The 21,012-nt window shown below is 44.0% G+C and overlaps 1 protein-coding gene across 1 annotated transcript in view; it reads right to left on the bottom strand.

The window, feature by feature from the left end:
* The window catches only part of LOC144768428 (protein-glutamine gamma-glutamyltransferase E-like), a 154,559-nt gene extending 134,676 nt beyond the window's left edge, over positions 1-19,883 (bottom strand). The window contains exon 1 of the mRNA XM_078652074.1: positions 19,728-19,883. Within this exon, the coding sequence (XP_078508200.1) occupies positions 19,728-19,734 (7 nt within the window). The 5' untranslated portion in view covers positions 19,735-19,883. The remainder of the gene's footprint in view (positions 1-19,727) is intronic.
* Positions 19,884-21,012: the final 1,129 nt, after the last annotated feature.

Consider the following 21,012-nt stretch of genomic DNA (forward strand, 5'->3'; position numbering starts at 1 on the left):
GTATGACTCCAATGGAGATCCACTTCCTTTTTCTACCTTATCCCGACAGTTCTCTCTCAATAATTTGGACTTTTACACTTTCCTGAAAATAAAGGTGGCGTTAGCTAAAACTCGACTGACTCCAACCTCTTCTTTTATTAAATTATTTCAAATGTGGGTTCCTTTGGGTCATGTGGCTTCCAAAATTTATAAATTTCTCTCTGATGCTTCTCCTGCCGAATGTACTGTCACACAACAGAAATGGATATCTCATTTTGAGCAGGATATTATTGCCCATATCTCTGCAGATCACTGGCGCTTGATTGGGAAGCTCTCTCTTCGGAATAAGGTTGCTCCTTCTTTAATCCAATCTAAATTTTTCTCTATTAACCTGCTCCATTGGACGCCGGTGCGTTTACACTCTCTTCAATTGAAGGATGATGATCTTTGTTGGAGTTGTGGTCTATGTCCAGGTGATTACTTACACATGTTTTTTGAGTGCTCGCTACTTAAACCCTTTTGGGACTTAATACATAAACATCTTCAATTGATTTTTAACCTCCGGTTTCAGCTTTCTTTCCCCATGATTATGTTAGGTCCACTTGCATCTCGTACTCCACTACCCTTAGATTCCTTAGATTCCCAACTACTAGATTTGTTATTAACTATTGCAGTGAAAGTAATTCTTATGGAATGGAAATCTTTTTCTTCGATCTCTTATCACACTTGGTGGGCTTGGGTCTCTTTCTTAAGAGGTGCACACACCTCAGTTGAGGATGCTCATCTCTCTCCTTCAATTTCTAAAGGGGTCTGGAAAACTTTAGACTCTTATATGGATTTATCTTCTAAGGGTTTGGTTGCTCAATATCCTTTTGATTCAGATGTGTGAAGGTTGTCGTTCTGTATAAATGTAGCTCCCCAGAAGATCTTTTCCTTCTTCTTCTTCCTCTTCTTTCCCTACTCTTCTTCCTCTCTTTTTCTTTAACCTCCCTTCTGTTTCTCCTTCTTTTCTTCCTTTTTCTATCTTTTTCTCTCTGCTCTCTTCTTTTTCTCTATATTTTTCTTTCTTTGATAACCTATGGTGATGCCATTGTTTTGGTTCCCGGTTTTTTAGATTTCATTTTATATTTTATCTCAGATATCAACTTATGATGTATTCATACTTTTTATTTTCTCTTATGTATCACCTCTATGTTATTCAAATGTTTATATACTCTTTTAAATTCTAATAAACTTATTGAACAAAAAAAAAAAAGCTGATACTTTAAAGTATACTCATGTCTGCCATACCACAATCCCCTAAAGAACAGGTCTGTAATGAAAAAAACTTTGACATTCTGAGAATGAAGGTTTGGGAGTATGCTTTGTTTCCTCAGCCCTTCCCTCATTCACTGGGGGTTGTTAAAAGTATCCTGTCTCATGTATGTTGATGAGTAAGGACTTTTGCTCATCATTCAGAAATGTGGTATTCCTCTGCAGCTAATTACTATATCAGTTGAAACTAAAAATGAGGTTGAGTCATAAAGCACCATGGATCTCATTTACGAGCCCCTGTGAGTTCCTGTGTGCTCTAGAATGCCACTTTTAGTGACGGTCGATCAGAGCACAGTACAGGCCCATATTTACAAGGCCACTTAAAGTCACACTGCATGGCTTTTCATGACCTCACCCTGTGATAGGGAGGCGTGCCACGGGCGTTATGGTGGATTTTTCCCACGTAACACTCATGGCATTTGACATTCCCAGGTTTACGAGATTTCATAAACCTGGGAATATGTCAAAAGCCTACGCCTCCCCAGGGGTGGCGTATGGGAGGCACAACAAGTAGAAATTATTTCTTCTAGTTTTTTTTCTCTTTCAATGTGTGCTGCCAACAGCAGCACATAGAAAAAGGAAATGGCCTCCATTGATTATTTTTGTGCAGGAAGGTGTCTCTTTCTGCACAAAAACAATAACCCTTAAAACACAGACACCCTTGCTGCATAGTGCAAGGGTGCCTGCGTTGATGCATGGCAGCCATTTGTGCGCCAGCGCAGGGGGAAAGGAGAGGAATGCTGCGTATCGGATGGATATGGAGCATTCCTGCCCTTTTCTTTTGACGTAGGGCAGCGCAGTGGAAAGGCTTGTGGCGTTTCCCTAAGCCAAAATATTGTAAATGAGGCCCCCGGTGTGCGTATGCAAAAAATATAATCTGCATTGTCCTTAGCACATGCACAGTATTTGCTTCACAAAAGTGACGCAAACTGGTGCAAAATCTTTGTTTAGAATTTACATTCCATTGCAAAACTTGTTTGGACTGGGCTGGTTGCCCAGTAACATAAAGCAACGCTTTGCACTACTTTGCGTCACAGTGACATTCTATGGATTTTACACAGATGTTCCCATTCAACTTTCCACGTGTTCTTTAATGCCAAGCTCTATCTACTAATAAAAAATAGATAGGGCTTGGTGGCCAAAATTAACACCTCTTTGAAGCAGGCGTTAAAATTAGAAATTGTTTTATTTCTTGAAACTTTTCCAACTTTGCACGTCTGCTGCACTGTACAGCACACATTCAAAATGGGAAAAGTTTACGTATGCTTCAAATGACGCCTTTACACTATGGTGTGGGTGTGTGTTTTTATACAGCCTCATTGCAGTGGCATAGCTAGCAACTTTGCCGCCCAAGGCGGTCTCTGCCTTTGACTCCCGCGTTGGCCGTTGTAGGAGTGGAGTGTGGGGCTTGGGTGCTGGAGATTTTCCTACGATTGCCGCCCTGCAGCAAACTCATTGAAGAGCGGGGGGGGGGGTTATGGGTGAGCAGGGCACAAGTCCTAAAAAAAGAAGTGGGGGGATGCTGACGTCACAACCGGAAGTGACGTCACGAAATGTGGCTTGCACCATCAGACTCATTGCCTCCCCTCGTTCACCCCTGAGATGCGATTGCATCAGAGAAGCGAACGCGTGACATACAGCTGAGACACTTCATGTGTACTGTATTTTACAGATCAAAGGAGGTGTCATTACGGCCGTGAACAAGCACGCACAATAGACTCGGCAGTAGTTTGTTATCGAGCTCCCGGTAAAATAAGTGGGGGGACACCGTCTACCAGCGTGGTATCCCAACTCGAGCCCTGTGGGTTAGGCCGCCGCCCCCAAAACTCATGCCGCCCGGGGTGGACCGCACTCCCTTCCGCCCCCTTGCTATGCCACTGCCTGATTGTGCTCCAATATTAGGAAGTGGGCAAGACAGTGCCATAACTTAGCAAATGTGGCGCTTCCTGCTGTCGCCCTCTGACACAACGCTTCAAATTTGGTTGCTGAGCTGCCTTGTGTGAGTTTTTAGTAAATCTCCCCTTAGGGCCTGAAGACCAGAGACATGTTCCAGCTTTCGCTGACTTCCCTATGTCAACACAAAGGTCCACTCCGTACACTAATGTTTCGAAATTGCTCTTTAGCATGCAGTGGCTCATTATGAAACCATGCAAGGACACACTCTTACACTTGTTGTGCTGTTCCTCATAAACAATTAGCAGGGATTACTAAAGGTTTGAAGGTTCCAATTAATAAAAGCGCAATTCCAGTCAGAGACATAGTAATTATGATTCACAGCTTTTCCGCGAAAACAATTAGTGAGACTCAACCAAGTCAACTATTTTCTGTGTATTGTGGTGAAGTCGGGCATCCTTTTATTTTAATTACCGACCACTACAGCCAGTTTAATTTTCACGGAGACGCCATTTTAGATACTCATTTAGATAGGCTGATGCAGTTCTAAAAGTGGCACCAACGATGTTTCTATTTGTTTTCTGTGCAGCTCTGATAGTGAGTAGTGCAAGTCGGGCCGACTCGAGGTTTTGCTCGGTTTTCTCCACCAGCTTTTAAGTGGTGGAAAAACTGGTGAAAATGCTTAAAATGCGGTAATAATACGTGCAAATGGTTTCAAAATAAGACGCTTGCACGTGTTAATCAGATCTCAAGTATTAATGCTGAACTCTAATTATGTGGGAAACTCAGAGGGTATCCGTATCCATCAAATGTGATTGGCAAGACTAGGTTTTCCCCCCAATTCGACATTAACCCCTAAGTGAGACCATTGAAGGATATTACTGAAAGGGCGAGATTTTGATCGATACCTTATATCTATTGATCCAAACCTCGATCTGGTCGACTGAACCTTTATTGCCTGTCTTGGAAGGAAACAGTACACCTATCTGCAAATTAGTTCACCCAAGAAAGGACTCTACTCTCAAAGATCACGGACAACTTCTAGGTTTCAAAAGTTTATTGTAAAGATATAATGAGCTGCAAATACAAGCATCTCAGAATGAGATTCACGAGATACACAGGTCCAATTACATACATGTGCTCTCGAAAAGCCCTCAGACGAGCAACAGAAATCACTAACACAAGTTCTAAAAATAGCAAAGCTATCAGCATAGACGCATATCTCTCCTTCATTTAGGTTGGAGGAAAACAAACACAGGTTAGGCGTCCCTACCCTGTTCTAGATGGTATCCCTACTTAACCAAATCCCAACCTAACAAAGGTGTCAGCAATGAATGACCCCCAAGGGAAGTCACCCACTCTAAGTCTCTTGGTGAAAACCTAAAGTTCTCCAGTCATGACCCCTCACTGCCTACCCATCCGCTCTCTAAAGGGTCCTCAGGTCTCTGCTCTAACTCCACCCAGGGGTGCTGTCCCTAATACAAAACAGTCAACAACATTTGAGACGCCCCTTGCGAAACGCCTCTCACGTGGTGCAACTTCAGGCTTTTTCCATGATGCTTTGTATTGGGCCTCAGACGTTAGAGTTGACCTTGCTTCTCAGTCTCTTCTCCGGCCCGCTGATACCCCTTAAACATTCCAGAACCCTCCTCCATGTCTGGGCCGTCTACTGAACAGACCTCTATTCATTCATTTATAATTGGATCCCCCCTTTCCTGTTGCAGACAGATATCTGCCGCCAAGAACCCAACTCTCATAGACTTCTAAAAAGGCTTGCAACATTTCTCAGCCCAGACATGTACGTGTAAATCAATGCTAAAACATTTCAGGCCTACAATATTTCACATTATGATTATAGCATTCAATTTCTTCATTTAATTAAAGCATGTTAAAACTCTTATTCTATTATTTAGAAAACATTACTCTAAATCATGGCCCATTAATGCAATGACCAAAAACGTTAAACAATCTGTGTCGTGAAAAGAAACACCTTCCCTTTTAGCTCCAACTCTGGCCCTGAGGCCTACCACGTTCTGCGTTTTACCACAGACCATCTTATGTGTTAACAGCTACACGACATAGATTCAAAATAATCACGTCTAATAAAATCATATAATGTCACACATTTCTGTATTAGTTCCACTTCTACTTAAATCTCTATATTAGCTATACATTTAGAATATAATTTCAGATACTATTAGCACTCATGGCATTTCTCATCATGACTTGTGCTTACTATAGGTAAGTGTGATGTACTCATACATTTATATCAGTTTGCGCTCTCTCAGTTCCCCCCTTTGATGACCTCTCGGGGTCATCACTAACATTTAAACTGCAGTTATTGCTGGCATTCTCTGCGCTTCCAGAGCTCTCAGGCTCCTGTACTGATTATCTTGTATGGCAGCCAATCTCTGCAACTGTTCTCTTTGGGCCCTTTCTGACCTTCCTGCTCTGTACCATTTGAATACCCTCACCAATCCCCACAATATTATCCCACAGATCAATATTATGATGATAGGCTTTAGGATATACCATATAAAGCTTTTGCCTAAGGTGGAAAACCACCCTCCAACTGTACTCATTCCGTGGCCCACCTTTTCCCAGACATTTTCTCTACTCAAGTCTTCGATCTCTTTGTGTATATTAGTTATGTTCTTAATAACTTTCTCAAGGGGTTTTGAAAGGTCTGGAATGTAAGTGCAACATTCCTGAACCTTCAAAGCCTTACAGACTCCGCCCTCTTTTGCTAATAAGACATCTAATGCAAGCCGATTTTGAAGAACCATAGCCCTTATCGATTGCATCTCTCCTTCTACCAGCATTAAGGACTGAGCAGTGCTGGCAGACAACCTGTCGACAACTGTTGCCAGTCGTCTAATTTTAACATCATTAAGGATTATTCCCAAAAGAGGGAACATAGCTCCAAAGACATCTCCAACCATTTCTGCATCGCCTAAATCTCTCCTTCCCCTCGATGATGTCTGGCCCTCAATGATCAATAAGTCTTGTGCATGATATATTTTGGGGAAGACAATTGCCAAGTAACATGATCCATACCAGTTGTCAGGTAGTCTCACGTAAGCATTTCTTCCACATACAAAATACACATTTGGAATTACTTGCATTCCCTTCAGGAAATCCTTAGTGTAGTACTCTAAATTAAAAGCATGTTCACAGTCAACTTCACCCACGTATACATTTTCATAATACGTTTTGGCTCGGTGAAGACATAACTTTCCTTTCTGCGCTTTATCTAAAGCTATTGGACCACTACTACCCTTTCTCTTATGTGACTTCTCTTCCTCGGTCCAATCTAATTTCCCTTGTCCTGATTTTTTCAAAATCTTTTGTCTCCTGTAACGATCATCCACCTGCCCTATGAACTTTTTCTCGACTTCTGACACCTTGCATGTCAGATTATTTCTACGGGCATGTGAAGTATCTAAGGTAATCCAAGGAATGAAGAATTTGGCCAATCTGTCTTCACTCTTCCAGTAATCCCATTTATTCATCTGCTTATAATTCGGGACTTCTGGCAACACAGAATCATAATTGGAGAAATAGTATTCAAAACTATCTCTCTCATAAAATATACTAAGCAATAAGCTACATGTAATGCCATATGTCAGAGGGAGGTGATGATATCGAATTCCTTCATCTACAGACGCAGGCAACTGCATGCAGACGTAGCAATCCTTAACCTCCATGGCATCCACGTATTCATACAAAAGTTTAGCATAAGCATTTGACCTAAAGTCTCCTTGGGACTCGTCTACATGTAACCTGCGGGCTTCTGCAGCCAATAACGCTTTCTCTTGAGTGTTTTCCCTTTTCTCACCTGCAACAGTGGGTGTAAGTGTTACTACAGAATTCGCATCAGTTACCTTTACCTCTTCCTCATGTCCCTTTACATAAGAAATTGTTACCACTAAAGCTATTAATATTATCACTCCTACTATTAGTGTACCTATTATACATTTAGCTCTGCGGTTCGGGGTGCCGGCCTCCATTTCGTCAGACAATCTAGCTTTTCCCTTTCTCTTTGCAAAAAAAGTTCTTTTCCTCTCGTTCCTTTACAGTCTCTTTCAATCCTTTTTTGTCTTTAGAATCCACACAGCTGGAGGCTGACAGCCTTTTTCGCAAAAAAAGTCCTTTCACAGTTCAAAAAGACAACCCTAGCCCTTCTCCATCCACTCAAGGGGTTCCCTAAAATTCTCTGCTTCCTGGGCGCTAGGTAATCTTCTTTTCTTCTGCTTGCTTTATTTACAAAGTCCTTTAACAATCGACTATTAGATTTGTGGTTGCAGCTTCAATAGCATAGTTCAATATTTCCATGCGAAGAGTATGCTCTTCATGTGCTGTTATCGTGGTACCAAAGTCGGGGAATTTCAATTCTGTAAGAAACATGTGTTTTAACTTGCTGAGGCGGGGAGGTCTGGGGAGCACGAATGTTAGTGACCCTTCTTGTTCGACACCGGGTACCAACAGTTGTATTTCCACGGTGATAATGGGCTCAGAACTGGACACCACCACCGCTCGGATCCTCCCTGTCTCCGGTTTCACAGACATTTGTCGCCAGATATGTCCACTCAGGTGTGGAGTATCTTCTGTTAGGCACACGCACTCTTCTTGACCTTCTTCGGTCTGGTGCTTCAGCGCCCTGAGCACCTTCTTCTGGGTCTGAGTCTTCTGATATCGGAGGAAGGGTTGCTTCTGGAGTTGACCTCAGGCTAGAACTTCTTCTTTGCGGCCAATTTGCTTCTCCACGTGCCCTTCTACTCCTTCTCCTTCTGGTCTGTTCTCGCTCTCTTTCAGACCTGTCAGGGTCAGACTCATACTCCCAGCTGTCTTCTCCTTCTGTAGCGTCTTCTGTTTCGCTGTTGTACTGACCGTCCTCAGCTTGGTCAGACTCGTTCCCTGCTTCCACTGGCACCTCTACAGCTTGGCTAGCCCCCTCTATGGCTTCTTGGTCCTCAGCTGGACGTCCATCCGAGAGAGGAGCTGTTTCCAGAGGTGCTGGAACCCTTTTCGTATGTGACGCGTGTATCCAGTTGGGCAGGCCTCCCACCTTTACAGCTGTACTTGTGATCAGGATGACCTGGTAGGGCCCACGCCAACGAATATCCAAGCAGCTTCTTCTCACATGTTTCTTCACCAGGACCCAGTCCCCAGGATACAGGTCATGGCAAGGGCCCTGGCACGCTGGAACCTCTGCAGCCTGCACCTGAAGGGACACAGAACGCATGGCGTCAGACAGCCCCTTACAATAGTCCAGGATCATATCATCTGTGATATTTAACAGTGCAGTAGCTGGAATAGATGGCAGTCTCATTGCTCTCCCCATTAACACCTCATGTGGTGACAACCCTGTTCTTCTGTCTGGGGTACTACGAAGGCTCATGAGTACCAATGGCAGGGCGTCAGGCCAATTCAGGGTCGTTGAGGAGCAAACTTTCGCTATTCTGGACTTGATCGTGCCATTGATCTGTTCCACAATTCCTGAGGCTTCTGGTCGGTAACTGCAATGGAGCTTTTGGTCGATATTCAGTGCAACACAAATCATCTTCACAAGCTCGCTGTTAAAATGTGTTCCCCTATCTGATTCCAAAAAGGCCGGCACCCCGAACCGAGGGATAAGTTCTCTAAGCAGTAACTTAGCCACTGTGAGGGTGTCGCACCTACGTGTAGGGTATGCCTCAACCCATCTGGAGAACACACAAACAACCACCAAGACATAGCGGAGGCGGTTGCATCTTGGCATTTCAATGAAATCTATCTGCATTCTGTTGAATGGACCTCCAGACCTTCCTATGTGACTTGGTGCAACTGGTGTTCTTTTCCCTACATTCAGCTGCTGGCAGGTCACACAACGCTGGCACACTGCTTCTGCTGCTATTCTAAACTTAGGATTGTACCAAGTCTGTCTAAACACTCTCAGCATAGCATCTCTCCCTAAGTGTACGGGACCATGTATGAGTCTAGCCATTGGACTCACCATCTCATTGGGCAACACTGCTCTGCCGTCTGCTGAGACCCAAAAATGAGTCTCACCCACTACACATCCTGCCTTTACCCATGTTTCCTTTTCTGAATCAGGAGCATTTTCTTGCATGGTTGACAATTCATCCCAAGTATCAACAGTTTCCAATATCATGGCTAATTCAGTTCTCACATTTATTCCACCCACATCCACCTCTGTGAAAGAGTAACCTTGTTCTGCGCAATACCGCGCAACTTCATCAGCATATCTATTGCCTTTCGAAACAAAGTCCTCATTTTTGGTATGTGCGATGCACTTTACAACTGCGATACTTGCTGGACATTGCAATGCTTCTAACAACAAGCGCACAAACTCTCCATTGCGAATGGGAGAGCCTGAAGAAGTCATGAACCCTCTTTGAGACCATAACTGCCCGTAATCATGAACTACCCCAAACCCGTATTGGCTGTCGGTGTAGATGGTGACTCGAATTTGATTGCCTGCTAAGCAAGCACGTGTTAGGGCAATAATCTCGGCTACCTGAGCGGAGTGTACTCCTTCCAGGCACCCTGCTTCCACAACTCCTTCAATTGTACAAACAGCATAAGCTGCTCTCAACTGCCCAACTTCGTCTCTTACACATGAGCCATCGACAAAGAAAACTTCATCTGGGTCCGTCAGTGGCTCATCTACGATGTCGGGTCTGGGTTTGGTGCATAGTTCAGTCACATCGAGACAGTCATGGTCTGTATATTCCTCATCATCATCAATATCATTTGGAAGTGGCATTAAGGTAGCAGGGTTCAAAACAGAGCATCTCTTGAGGGTCACGTTCTCTGCAGCAAGAATAACTTGCTCATAGCGCGTGAGCCTGCTATTGGTCAGATGCTGTGTTTTGGTCCTGGTCATCAACAGTTCAACAGAATGTGGCACGCACACCTCTAACGGGTGCCCCATAACAATATTTTCACATCTCTCAATGCTGACACCCGTTGCAGCAACGGATTTGAGACATCCGGGCAACGCTGCGGCTACTGGGTCTAAAGTAGCTGAAAAATAAGCAACTGGTCTACGGGCATTCCCATGGATTTGGACCAACACAGACAACGCACAACCTTCTCTCTCACAACAGTAAAGAAAGAATTGTTTATTGTAATCAGGCATTCCCAATGCCGGAGCACGACACAGGTCCTCTCTCAGCTGTAAGAATGCCATCAAACAGTCTTTGTCCCATGGTACCGGATCACTCACCTCTTTGTGCGTCAGTTTTTGCAAGGGCTTTGCTTTTAGTGAAAAGTTCACGATCCACTGTCGGCAATAACCCACCATCCCTAGGAACATCCTGACCTCTCTCTGTGTCTGAGGCGCGTTCATTTTCATGATCGCCTCTATCCTGTCTGGTGACACCTTTCGTTTGCCTTTCTCAATTCTGTGTCCCAAGTACTGCACTTCTGTCAGGCAGTACTGCAATTTTCCCGGGGACACCTTGTGCCCATTGGCAGCTAGGTGATTTAACAAAGCAATGGAATCTTCCCTGCAAGCTTCTTCTGTTTCTGACGCCACAAGGAGGTCGTCTATGTACTGGACCAGAACTGACTTCTGGGGCAGCACTAGACTTTCAAGATTTTTCTTCAGAAGCTGGTTAAAGATCGATGGACTCTCTGTATACCCCTGAGGGATACGACACCATGTTAGGACGCGATTTTCCAGCTTAAATGCGAAAAGAAAATGGCTATCTTCGTCCAAAGGGATCGAAAAGAAAGCCTGACAAAGATCTATCACAGTGAACCACTCAGCTTGGAATGGAATCTGAAACAGTATCACTGATGGATTCGGTACCACTGGACAACATGAAACGACTATGTTATTAATCTTTCGAAGGTCCTGCACTATCCGAAATTTCCCATTTGGTTTCTGCAGACCCATAATCGGGGAGTTACATGGACTACCCACGATTTCTTTCAGTATTCCCTGTTTAATCATGGACTCGATCACGGGTTTTATGCCTGCAATCGTTTCTGGAGTCAATTTATACTGGGGTGTTCTTGGGAACTCAGCATGCGGTTTCACTACAATTTTCACTGGGTCCACCCCTTTGACCAATCCAATCTCTTCCCCAGTGAAATCCCATACCTCTGATGCCACTGTCTCTCTCAAATCCCAGGGAAGCTCGTCCACTGTCAAAGTAGGGTACAGCTCCACACATATTCTTGAGTTTGCAACTTTGAAATCTGCATCATCATCATTAGTCAATACCTCCACTCCCTGGGGTGTACAATATATAGTACAATTCAATTTGCACAACAGGTCTCTTCCTAGCAGACACACAGGGCTTGAATCGCAAACCACAAATTGGTGCTCATCGCTGTACTTCCCTATTTTCACCTGTACCGGTTCTGTCAATTGGCTGGTTATTCTCCTGTTTGCGACCCCTACCACCTGTATGGTCTCTCCAGACATGGGCAGGTCTGGAACTGCAGCTGATCTGATCGTGGATCTAGTGGCTCCTGTGTCCACCAGAAATGTCGTAGGGCACCCTGCTACTTCTGCTTCCACATAGGGTCCCCTCTGATCTACCTCTAAGGCTGCCCCAAGGGTGCAGTCTTCTCTTTCCACTCTCTGTCCGGTTAATGGGTCCACATAATAGCACTCTTCACCTTCCACAAACAGGGGCATTTGTCTATAGGTCTTACCCATACTCCCTACTCGAGGAGGTTGCGGGAACTGGGCTCGGGGAGGAGCCCCCCCCCCTTTGAGCACCTTTCCTTGGTATGGCGTCGCCCCTCTCATAGGTGCGCTCTGGACCTCTTCCTCCTCTATCTCTTGCTCTCCTATCTCTACATTGTAAGGGCACTCGCGTTTCCAATGCCCCAACTCGTTGCACTGGTGACACCTAGTCGTTTTCTTCAAGGTAGCTATGTCTACTCTGGGTCTGAAGGTAGTACTCTCCTCATTACCCTTGTTCTGACTGTACTGCTTCTTACCTCCTGTACCTGTCCCTTGCTGCTGTTGTTGCGGTCCCCCCTTTCCTGCTGCCTGCAATTGTACCACCATCAGCTTCTCTTTTAGTTTCTTAGCCTTGGAGTCTACCTCATCACAGCAGTACCTAGCATATCTCAGTATTTCATCTAGGGGTCTACTTTGCCAACAAATCGAGTGTTGCTGAATCATCAAACTAATATCCGGTCTCAGTCCCAGGACGAACTTGGACACGAATTGCCCTATATCCTTTGGATCCATTACATCCAAACCGCTATACTGTTTAAACGCCTTCAGCAATCTCTCGTAATATTCATGGACTGTCTCTTTGGGTTCCTGTCTCGTTCTGTCTATTCTGACCCAATCTATGTCTTGCATTGGCACTTTTTCTTTCAGCCAAGTCATCACTCTCTCGAATTTTGCCATCACGATCTCGGACGGCCCATTAGTCCTAGCATCTCTCTCTGGCTCCGTTGTGGGCCACTCAGCGCTAACCTTACATGCTGTCCACAGATCTCCTGGTACTACAATGTCAAACAGCGTGTTCAGATCTATCCATAGGACTTTTGAGATCTTTACAAACCTCTCGACTTGCTTGTACCACTCCACGGGGCTCTCTCGTAACTTGGGGAAAGATGTGGTAAAAGCAGCTAAATCTCCCCTACTCCAAGGGACATGTACATAGCTCCCATTGGCAACTTCACGCAAAGGGTAAGCTTCTATTCCCTGCTGTCCTGGTGTTATACCAATCATGCTTCTTCTGCCGGTCCCTTTCTTGGACCACCTCTCTTCCCATTTATCTAGTGCCCTCCATGTCCTTATTCCAGTAATCAATTCCCTTATGTGTGTTTTCAGCCCAATCGTTCTCCTCTCATCTAGATCTCGATCTGAGTAATGTAGCCTGTGGTTACCCTGTAATGCTTTGGTTCTTGACAAGTCCACCATATATTTGCCTGCTAGTTCGACTAACTTCTCATGGACTGCTCTCGCCTTTCGTGTGATGTCCTTTGCCATATACAGTATTTCATCCTGTTCATACATTTCCATTCTTTCTAAAGGCAGGGTACCATCTACCATGTCATCCAGATCTGACCTTAAGCTGGAGACATCAAGTCTCTTGGCTTTTATCTCAGCTCGCAATATGTCTTTTGAAGGGGGCTCACTGGTCTCCCTACCATCCCAACTTCTAGCTCTGCGTTTGGGCTCAGGAGAATTAATGGGTGGCCTCCCTTGCTCCCATCTCTCCAGGTCCCATGCTCGGCCATCCAATCTTGGAAGGTGATGGAACACGGGCCTTTTATCCCTACTCTCTCTCTGCCCACTCTCGTCTTCTTCTCTCCTCTCACCGCACATCTCTCTGTTATTTTCCCTCTGGTCGCTACACTCCCTTTGCCTCGTATCGCTCAGTATCCGATACGATCCTTCCTGGTTCCCCATATTCCCTGAGCTGCGCTCATTTCTGTCATCACAGGGACTATGGTGCGACCTCTCACAACTCCCATTCTGTTCTCTGGTGCCAGGCACACAGTGTGGACACTTAAAGCTGTTCCTGTACTCTTGCGCTCTCCTCTCCCCTTCACTGAGTATTGGGCACGCCACCCCTTCACTCCCGGGGCCCCCGTTTTCCAGGTCTGTTCTACCTCCATTTCGGGCCCAATGGGTGACTCCCCTACTCCCTCTACAGTCCCACTCCGGGCTACTCTCCCCAGCCCCGCAGTGAGTTCGTGCTCTGCTGTCCTGACTTTCCCTTTCTGCTTCTGCAGCATTGATGCACTTTTGAGCCTTCACTGCCTCATCCCACTGCTTCATGTACTCATTTAGCTCTTGAAAGGATTTTCGTCCAGATCCCCTCAGATCCATTGGCCATCTAGGGCCCCCAGGATCTCCTCCTGGGTCCCCTGCTGTGTGCATCGGGGTGCTCCACTCTCTGGGTATCGGCATCTGACTTGGGGAATTAGTGGTATCGTTCCTCCTTGCCTGCTCTGCTCTTTCTCTGTCTTTCCGTTTCCGTTCTTCCCCTTTTGCTCTCTCTTGGTCATATATCGATATTATAGGACCTATGGTAACAGGTACCTGTAGTGCATCTGGTAATGGGTAGGATGTGGCGCTTTCCGTTTCCGGCGCTCTTTGTACCACAAACCTACCGACTACCTGTTGCACCTGACTAGGCTGGAGCAACTCTTTCTTTGGCTCAGGATCCCACTCTGATCTGGGAAGCGGTCTATGCTCTCCTGCATTGCCCCCCTTTTCTCCTTCAGTATTCTCGACCTCTCCCCCTGCTCTATTATACGGGGGTGGCCTGTCTGTCAGTAATCTGTTTATCAGGCTGTCCTCTGTTTCGCTCTCGTCATCTTCTTCTATGGGGCTTTTATTTACTGGCGCCTCTAACACTGGGTACAGTTTATTTATTTCCAAATTATGCACTCTCCATCTTTTAGCATCCGCATCCCACCTGGCATCCTGTACTGCCCTTACCGAGCGTTTCACCCTTTCTTGTCGTCTGTTCATATTCCTTTCATGCGCTGCCCTAAGCCATGCCTCAAGGGCTTCAAACTGGGTTGGTCTAGGCAAGGGTCTCTTTGAGGTCATGACTGATTTCAATCGATGTAACACCTCTAATCTGAACGTCCCGTACTTCGGGAACGTCAGTTCCTCATTTCCTTCAGTAATCTTACTCCACTCTGATATCCAAAGGATCGTATGCAACCCAACATTTACAGCCATATAACGAGCTGGCGTACCCTCCGGCGGGGCTTCTTCCCCTTCATACGATCCTCGCCTCTCTTTCTTAAACAGTGCTTTCAACCATTTAAAACACTTCATAATTATGCGCACAAAATCCAGCCTCGCTACTCTGTTTACTTCCTGATGACAATCCACCAATCCTGTCGCGGCTTTGCTAGCTTGGCCTATCACAGCGCGGTCTTTCTCCTGTTGGCCAATCACGTCGCGACCCTGTATGACGTGTTCGCTAGCTGGCCTATCACAGCGCGGTCTTTCTCCTGTCAGCCAATCGCTGCGCGACACCACCTGACGTCTCTTTTCTCCGCTTCGCAGCAGCACCCCTCCTTTCTCAACTCGTCTCCCGGTTATGCATGCGTCCCATTCATACACTGAAAAATGACTACTTCCGACCAAGCGGTCACTTCTCTCGACTGTACGTCCACAGTCTATCTGTAATTGTCAACACAACTGACGAGATGTCTATCGTCTTTCTGATAGGTTACTTACACTCACAGTAACTTCCGACCAGCGTCCGTTACTCACGCACTCACTCTTACGTTCCCCCTATCTCGGTCTCTCGGGTGATCAATGGTACCTCATGACCCCCTTCACACTAGTTGACAATTACTCTGGGTGTCCGATACACCCGAACCACTTAAGCTCTCCTTGAACTTAAGATTTCCACCGGTTGCGCGCGCTCACAACCTGTTCCACAGTCACTCTACAGACATTCAACTCCGCCAGACATTACAACATAGATACAATACAAAAACACCGCAATCTAACACGCATAACCCTTTATACTCACTCTCTCTGATACTGCTGCTTTTTCTGTCTCACGTCATCCGGATCTTCATCTGCGGGCTGTTCTTCCGATCATCGATTTCTAGGGGCCTTGGGGTAAGCTAACCTGGCCTAGGTCACCGTCCTCAAGAAGGCAACCATCCTCTATAGCTACCAACTGAAAGGGCGAGATTTTGATCGATACCTTATATCTATTGATCCAAACCTCGATCTGGTCGACTGAACCTTTATTGCCTGTCTTGGAAGGAAACAGTACACCTATCTGCAAATTAGTTCACCCAAGAAAGGACTCTACTCTCAAAGATCACGGACAACTTCTAGGTTTCAAAAGTTTATTGTAAAGATATAATGAGCTGCAAATACAAGCATCTCAGAATGAGATTCACGAGATACACAGGTCCAATTACATACATGTGCTCTCGAAAAGCCCTCAGACGAGCAACAGAAATCACTAACACAAGTTCTAAAAATAGCAAAGCTATCAGCATAGACGCATATCTCTCCTTCATTTAGGTTGGAGGAAAACAAACACAGGTTAGGCGTCCCTACCCTGTTCTAGATGGTATCCCTACTTAACCAAATCCCAACCTAACAAAGGTGTCAGCAATGAATGACCCCCAAGGGAAGTCACCCACTCTAAGTCTCTTGGTGAAAACCTAAAGTTCTCCAGTCATGACCCCTCACTGCCTACCCATCCGCTCTCTAAAGGGTCCTCAGGTCTCTGCTCTAACTCCACCCAGGGGTGCTGTCCCTAATACAAAACAGTCAACAACATTTGAGACGCCCCTTGCGAAACGCCTCTCACGTGGTGCAACTTCAGGCTTTTTCCATGATGCTTTGTATTGGGCCTCAGACGTTAGAGTTGACCTTGCTTCTCAGTCTCTTCTCCGGCCCGCTGATACCCCTTAAACATTCCAGAACCCTCCTCCATGTCTGGGCCGTCTACTGAACAGACCTCTATTCATTCATTTATAATTGGATCCCCCCTTTCCTGTTGCAGACAGATATCTGCCGCCAAGAACCCAACTCTCATAGACTTCTAAAAAGGCTTGCAACATTTCTCAGCCCAGACATGTACGTGTAAATCAATGCTAAAACATTTCAGGCCTACAATATTTCACATTATGATTATAGCATTCAATTTCTTCATTTAATTAAAGCATGTTAAAACTCTTATTCTATTATTTAGAAAACATTACTCTAAATCATGGCCCATTAATGCAATGACCAAAAACGTTAAACAATCTGTGTCGTGAAAAGAAACACCTTCCCTTTTAGCTCCAACTCTGGCCCTGAGGCCTACCACGTTCTGCGTTTTACCACAGACCATCTTATGTGTTAACAGCTACACGACATAGATTCAAAATAATCACGTCTAATAAAATCATATAATGTCACACATTTCTGTATTAGTTCCACTTCTACTTAAATCTCTATATTAGCTATACATTTAGAATATAATTTCAGATACTATTAGCACTCATGGCATTTCTCATCATGACTTGTGCTTACTATAGGTAAGTGTGATGTACTCATACATTTATATCAGTTTGCGCTCTCTCATTACAATCAATCATTTCATGATTGTTATACATTATTGTTCCTTCTGTCCTTAAAAGTATTGGTACTCCCACCTGGGCTTTTCAGAGCCAGTCTCTGTAATATAACGTGAACATTTTAAAGAGCAAGTTGAACACCCAGGTCGTCATTTGACCTTCCTTGCTAATATGAGTGGCCACACTCCGCATTTGTGTAGGGTAATTGCCAACTCTTTAGTTCCCAATTTACATTTTTGAATTTACAATGCGAAATAGGAGGGGTACATGGATTTTACTACCGTTATTATTTTAATACCAGTGTAACCGGTGTTATACCTGAGTGCAAGACCAGCACGGACATACTTGTCAGTCAATTCATAATCGAATCATCACTAACAAGGGGCAGAATGTTTTTATTGTGGCGCCAACGGCTTAATAATAATTGCCTAGGGCTCAGAAGCACATGTTTTATTGAAATGAACAAGGACAGAAAATCTCTCTGCTAGGGTGTGGCGACTAAATAGAAGCTCGCTGTGATGACGTCTAGTTTATTTTCTTTATGAAGCTGGTAGTCATCGTGCATTTTCTGACACAGCCCATTTACTTGTCACATCTAAATGGTTGTCGAAAGTCAACAATTGTTTAAATCTGTGCTTCTTATGCACATGAACATGAACAATTATTATTAAGTTTTATTTCAGAGAAAATCATTCCTTCTTTTGTAGACATGAGTGGATGTCCAAGATGGCTGAAACATTTGCAGAAGTCAGGAGACTCCAACTTAATATTTTTTATTTGTAGATGGATGCTGCAAAATAACCAACAATAATGGCTGTTCGGCTGATTTGTATCATGAGAAATTATAATTCTGTTTCTTTTCTGGATATCTTTATGTACGCTTTCTGTCAAAGCCAGAGTAAAATGTAAAATTCTTAACTTGTTTTTTTATGATTACATTGGCTGTGGTAGGTCTCTTTTTCTTATCTCGCCTGAAGGCTGGTATCAAACTGATAGAACTCCATTCTTTCAAACATCTGGTCCTACTTGTGCCCTGGATAAATGTCTTGTGTTGACAGGAGGTTATTAGTACTAGACCCCACACTGTGGAATCAGTTACACCGACAATAAGACACGAACAATCACTACAGGTGTTTGCAAATCTCTGAAAAGATGCCTGCTCAGATGACTGGTTCGAATAGCAGATTGGGGCAGTGGTCTCTGACGGCGTTTCTTCCCTATTTCTAAACCCAGGTATGTTTTTGTCTATATAGGTCACAATATAAACTGCTAAATAAATAAATACATAACACCTTTTTTCAGAATTAAGGCCTTTTGCATCAATAGGCTGTATTTCAAATTTGGCCTAAAAGTTGCAAATATTAGGTGGCGATCATATCAGTTCCCAATTCACAGCATTTCTCCTTGAATGGAAAATTATTTGTTGAAAATCTTTGTTGTATATTATTTGTCATTTGCACATGGTAGCTGAGGGAAGTGCAAATTGGGTAAAAAAACATCATTTACTAGCAGTGAATGGCGAGTTTAAACGATGTGGTTTTAAAAAGGGACCATCCTATGAAATATAACATAGTTGTCTCAAACCTCAAGCATACATCAACAGGAAAGGCACATGTGAGAATTCATACTATTGGTAATTGTTGGTGGTGCTGTAGTAGCTATTATAGAACTGTTCTTTTTTCTTTTTACTGAAAAGCCCCTTTAATCGATCATTCTGTATACAATTCTAAAATAGAGTTAAGCGTATTTGTACCCCTTATCTGCTATGGCTTACTAATGATCAACTTAGGAACATGACAGGATCACCTTCTAATGATCCAAAACCTACAATCACCTCCAAGGTCAAAAGAAGTCAATGCGAGTCTCCAAATCTGCCAACTTCACTCTTTGTCATTGTAAATCCTGAACACAAAATGGGGCTCATATTTCAATTTCGAAAAATATGATCTGTTCTGCATGTCATAGTTTATGAAATTTGACGTCTGAAATGGTTAAACAAGATAACAAGAGCTAGAATAACTGAATAAAACGACCTAAACTCAACCAAACAAAACCAAGAAGACAGTCAAGAACATTCCTAAAGCATTGACACCTTAAAAAATTTCTATTTAAAAAAAAAAAAATTTACTTATTTTTATTTTATGCGTTTTTATATAGCGTGGACTTTTGAGATATTGAATCCAGAGGAAAATGTGTATTGTGTAAAATCTTTCATCCATGTGTAAGGAAACCATCTCCTGCTAATGTTTGTATTTTCTGGTATTTGGTCTGCATTACCACCATTTGCATGGTCTCAAACAATTTCTAGCAGTGGATTCTCTGTAGAAAAGTGCATTTTTTATTGAAAATGGCGAATATCAAATTCTTACATCTCCAATTTCTTTCCCCTAGGTTCGTCCTCCTCCCTTCCATCAACTCAAGTCTCCTTCAATATTTTTTTGTCCTGCAACTATATTGCCCTTTTCTTTAGGTCTAAAAACAACATGATGTGCACTCACCTGACATGGTTTTCCTCTACCTTTCACCTGTCCACTGGTTTCGAATCCTGTCTTCTTCAGGAGTGTTTACCAGAACTGCAAGGTGTTCCAGATTCCACCCTTATATGTACTAGCCCATAAACCAAAGAGAGTACCAGGTGTCCGCCATACTAGTTAAAATTCCTTTGAGCTGTCTAGATTATTATCTTCTCCTTGACTCTCATACCAGGAATTTTCAGTAGCTGGCTTCCATTTTTCTCACATGTTACAGGGTTACTACAGGAAGTACATGAAAGGTAGACAAGGCCTACGTTTTTTTTGCACGTGTCAGAGATGTTGTCACATCACCAGTGAAGGCTGGCTGACCAGGTGATAATGCTCGCTTCACACGCAATCCTGTTTCCTGCTCTGGGTTATATTTGGCAAAGCGTTTATTATTACACGTTCTTGGAAGTGCTCCACGAGCTTGCTGCAGCCCAGCTATTATATGGAGGTAATAGTTTTTATAAGGGATTAATTTTAATAGTGATGTGTCATATTTGCCAAAATGGGCCCGTGCATGTGGGTGCATGCTGTAGTATGTCACAGATAGAAAGAGAAACAAGCATTGGCATATCCAATAGGTCTCACCTTTGGGCCTTATAAGTGTATAGCCATGCAACAGTTGATGTTATTGCACCAAGGATATTCTGCTGAATAATACTTATAAGGTCCCAAAAGATCCTTTATACGAAGAACACTACAGGAGTGTGGATAACTCCAATGAAGGTCGCCCGCATTGATAGTTTTAAGTTCGGCCCAGGTAACAACCCAGCTGTAGCAAAAAAACTGAAAAATCTGTAAAATCGCACGAGGAAACACAAAAGAAACACAAAGATCTACAGGGTCATTTTGTATCCATTGCCACTGCTTAAAGAATTGTACAACTAAAAATAAAACCCCCAAAATCATTGGTGTTATGATGAGCAAGGCCATATCCTGAATGGTGAAAAAGTTCACTGTCAAGAGATTTTGGTTGAGTACCAATTCTGGTTGAGTACATTCGAGCGAGGACCCGCTACTGTTGGTAACATTAATTCCAAGAGTAGAACTAATGGGTCTTATTGCGGCATGATACAGCGTCCCAAGGGACACGTCACCAACTCCTTCTAGTTCTCCCATATGGCACATCCCATGTGAGGGACAATAATACATAGTGCTCCATAAAGCACTTTGCCCTGCACTTCCCCTGAGACACATTACCCAATACTCCTCTTGTGCATATGCGCAGGCCTCCCTTGCGCACATCATCCCTTGCTCCACTGAT

This window comes from Lissotriton helveticus, chromosome 7, assembly GCF_964261635.1.
Source record: "Lissotriton helveticus chromosome 7, aLisHel1.1, whole genome shotgun sequence".
NCBI lineage: Eukaryota > Metazoa > Chordata > Amphibia > Caudata > Salamandridae > Lissotriton > Lissotriton helveticus.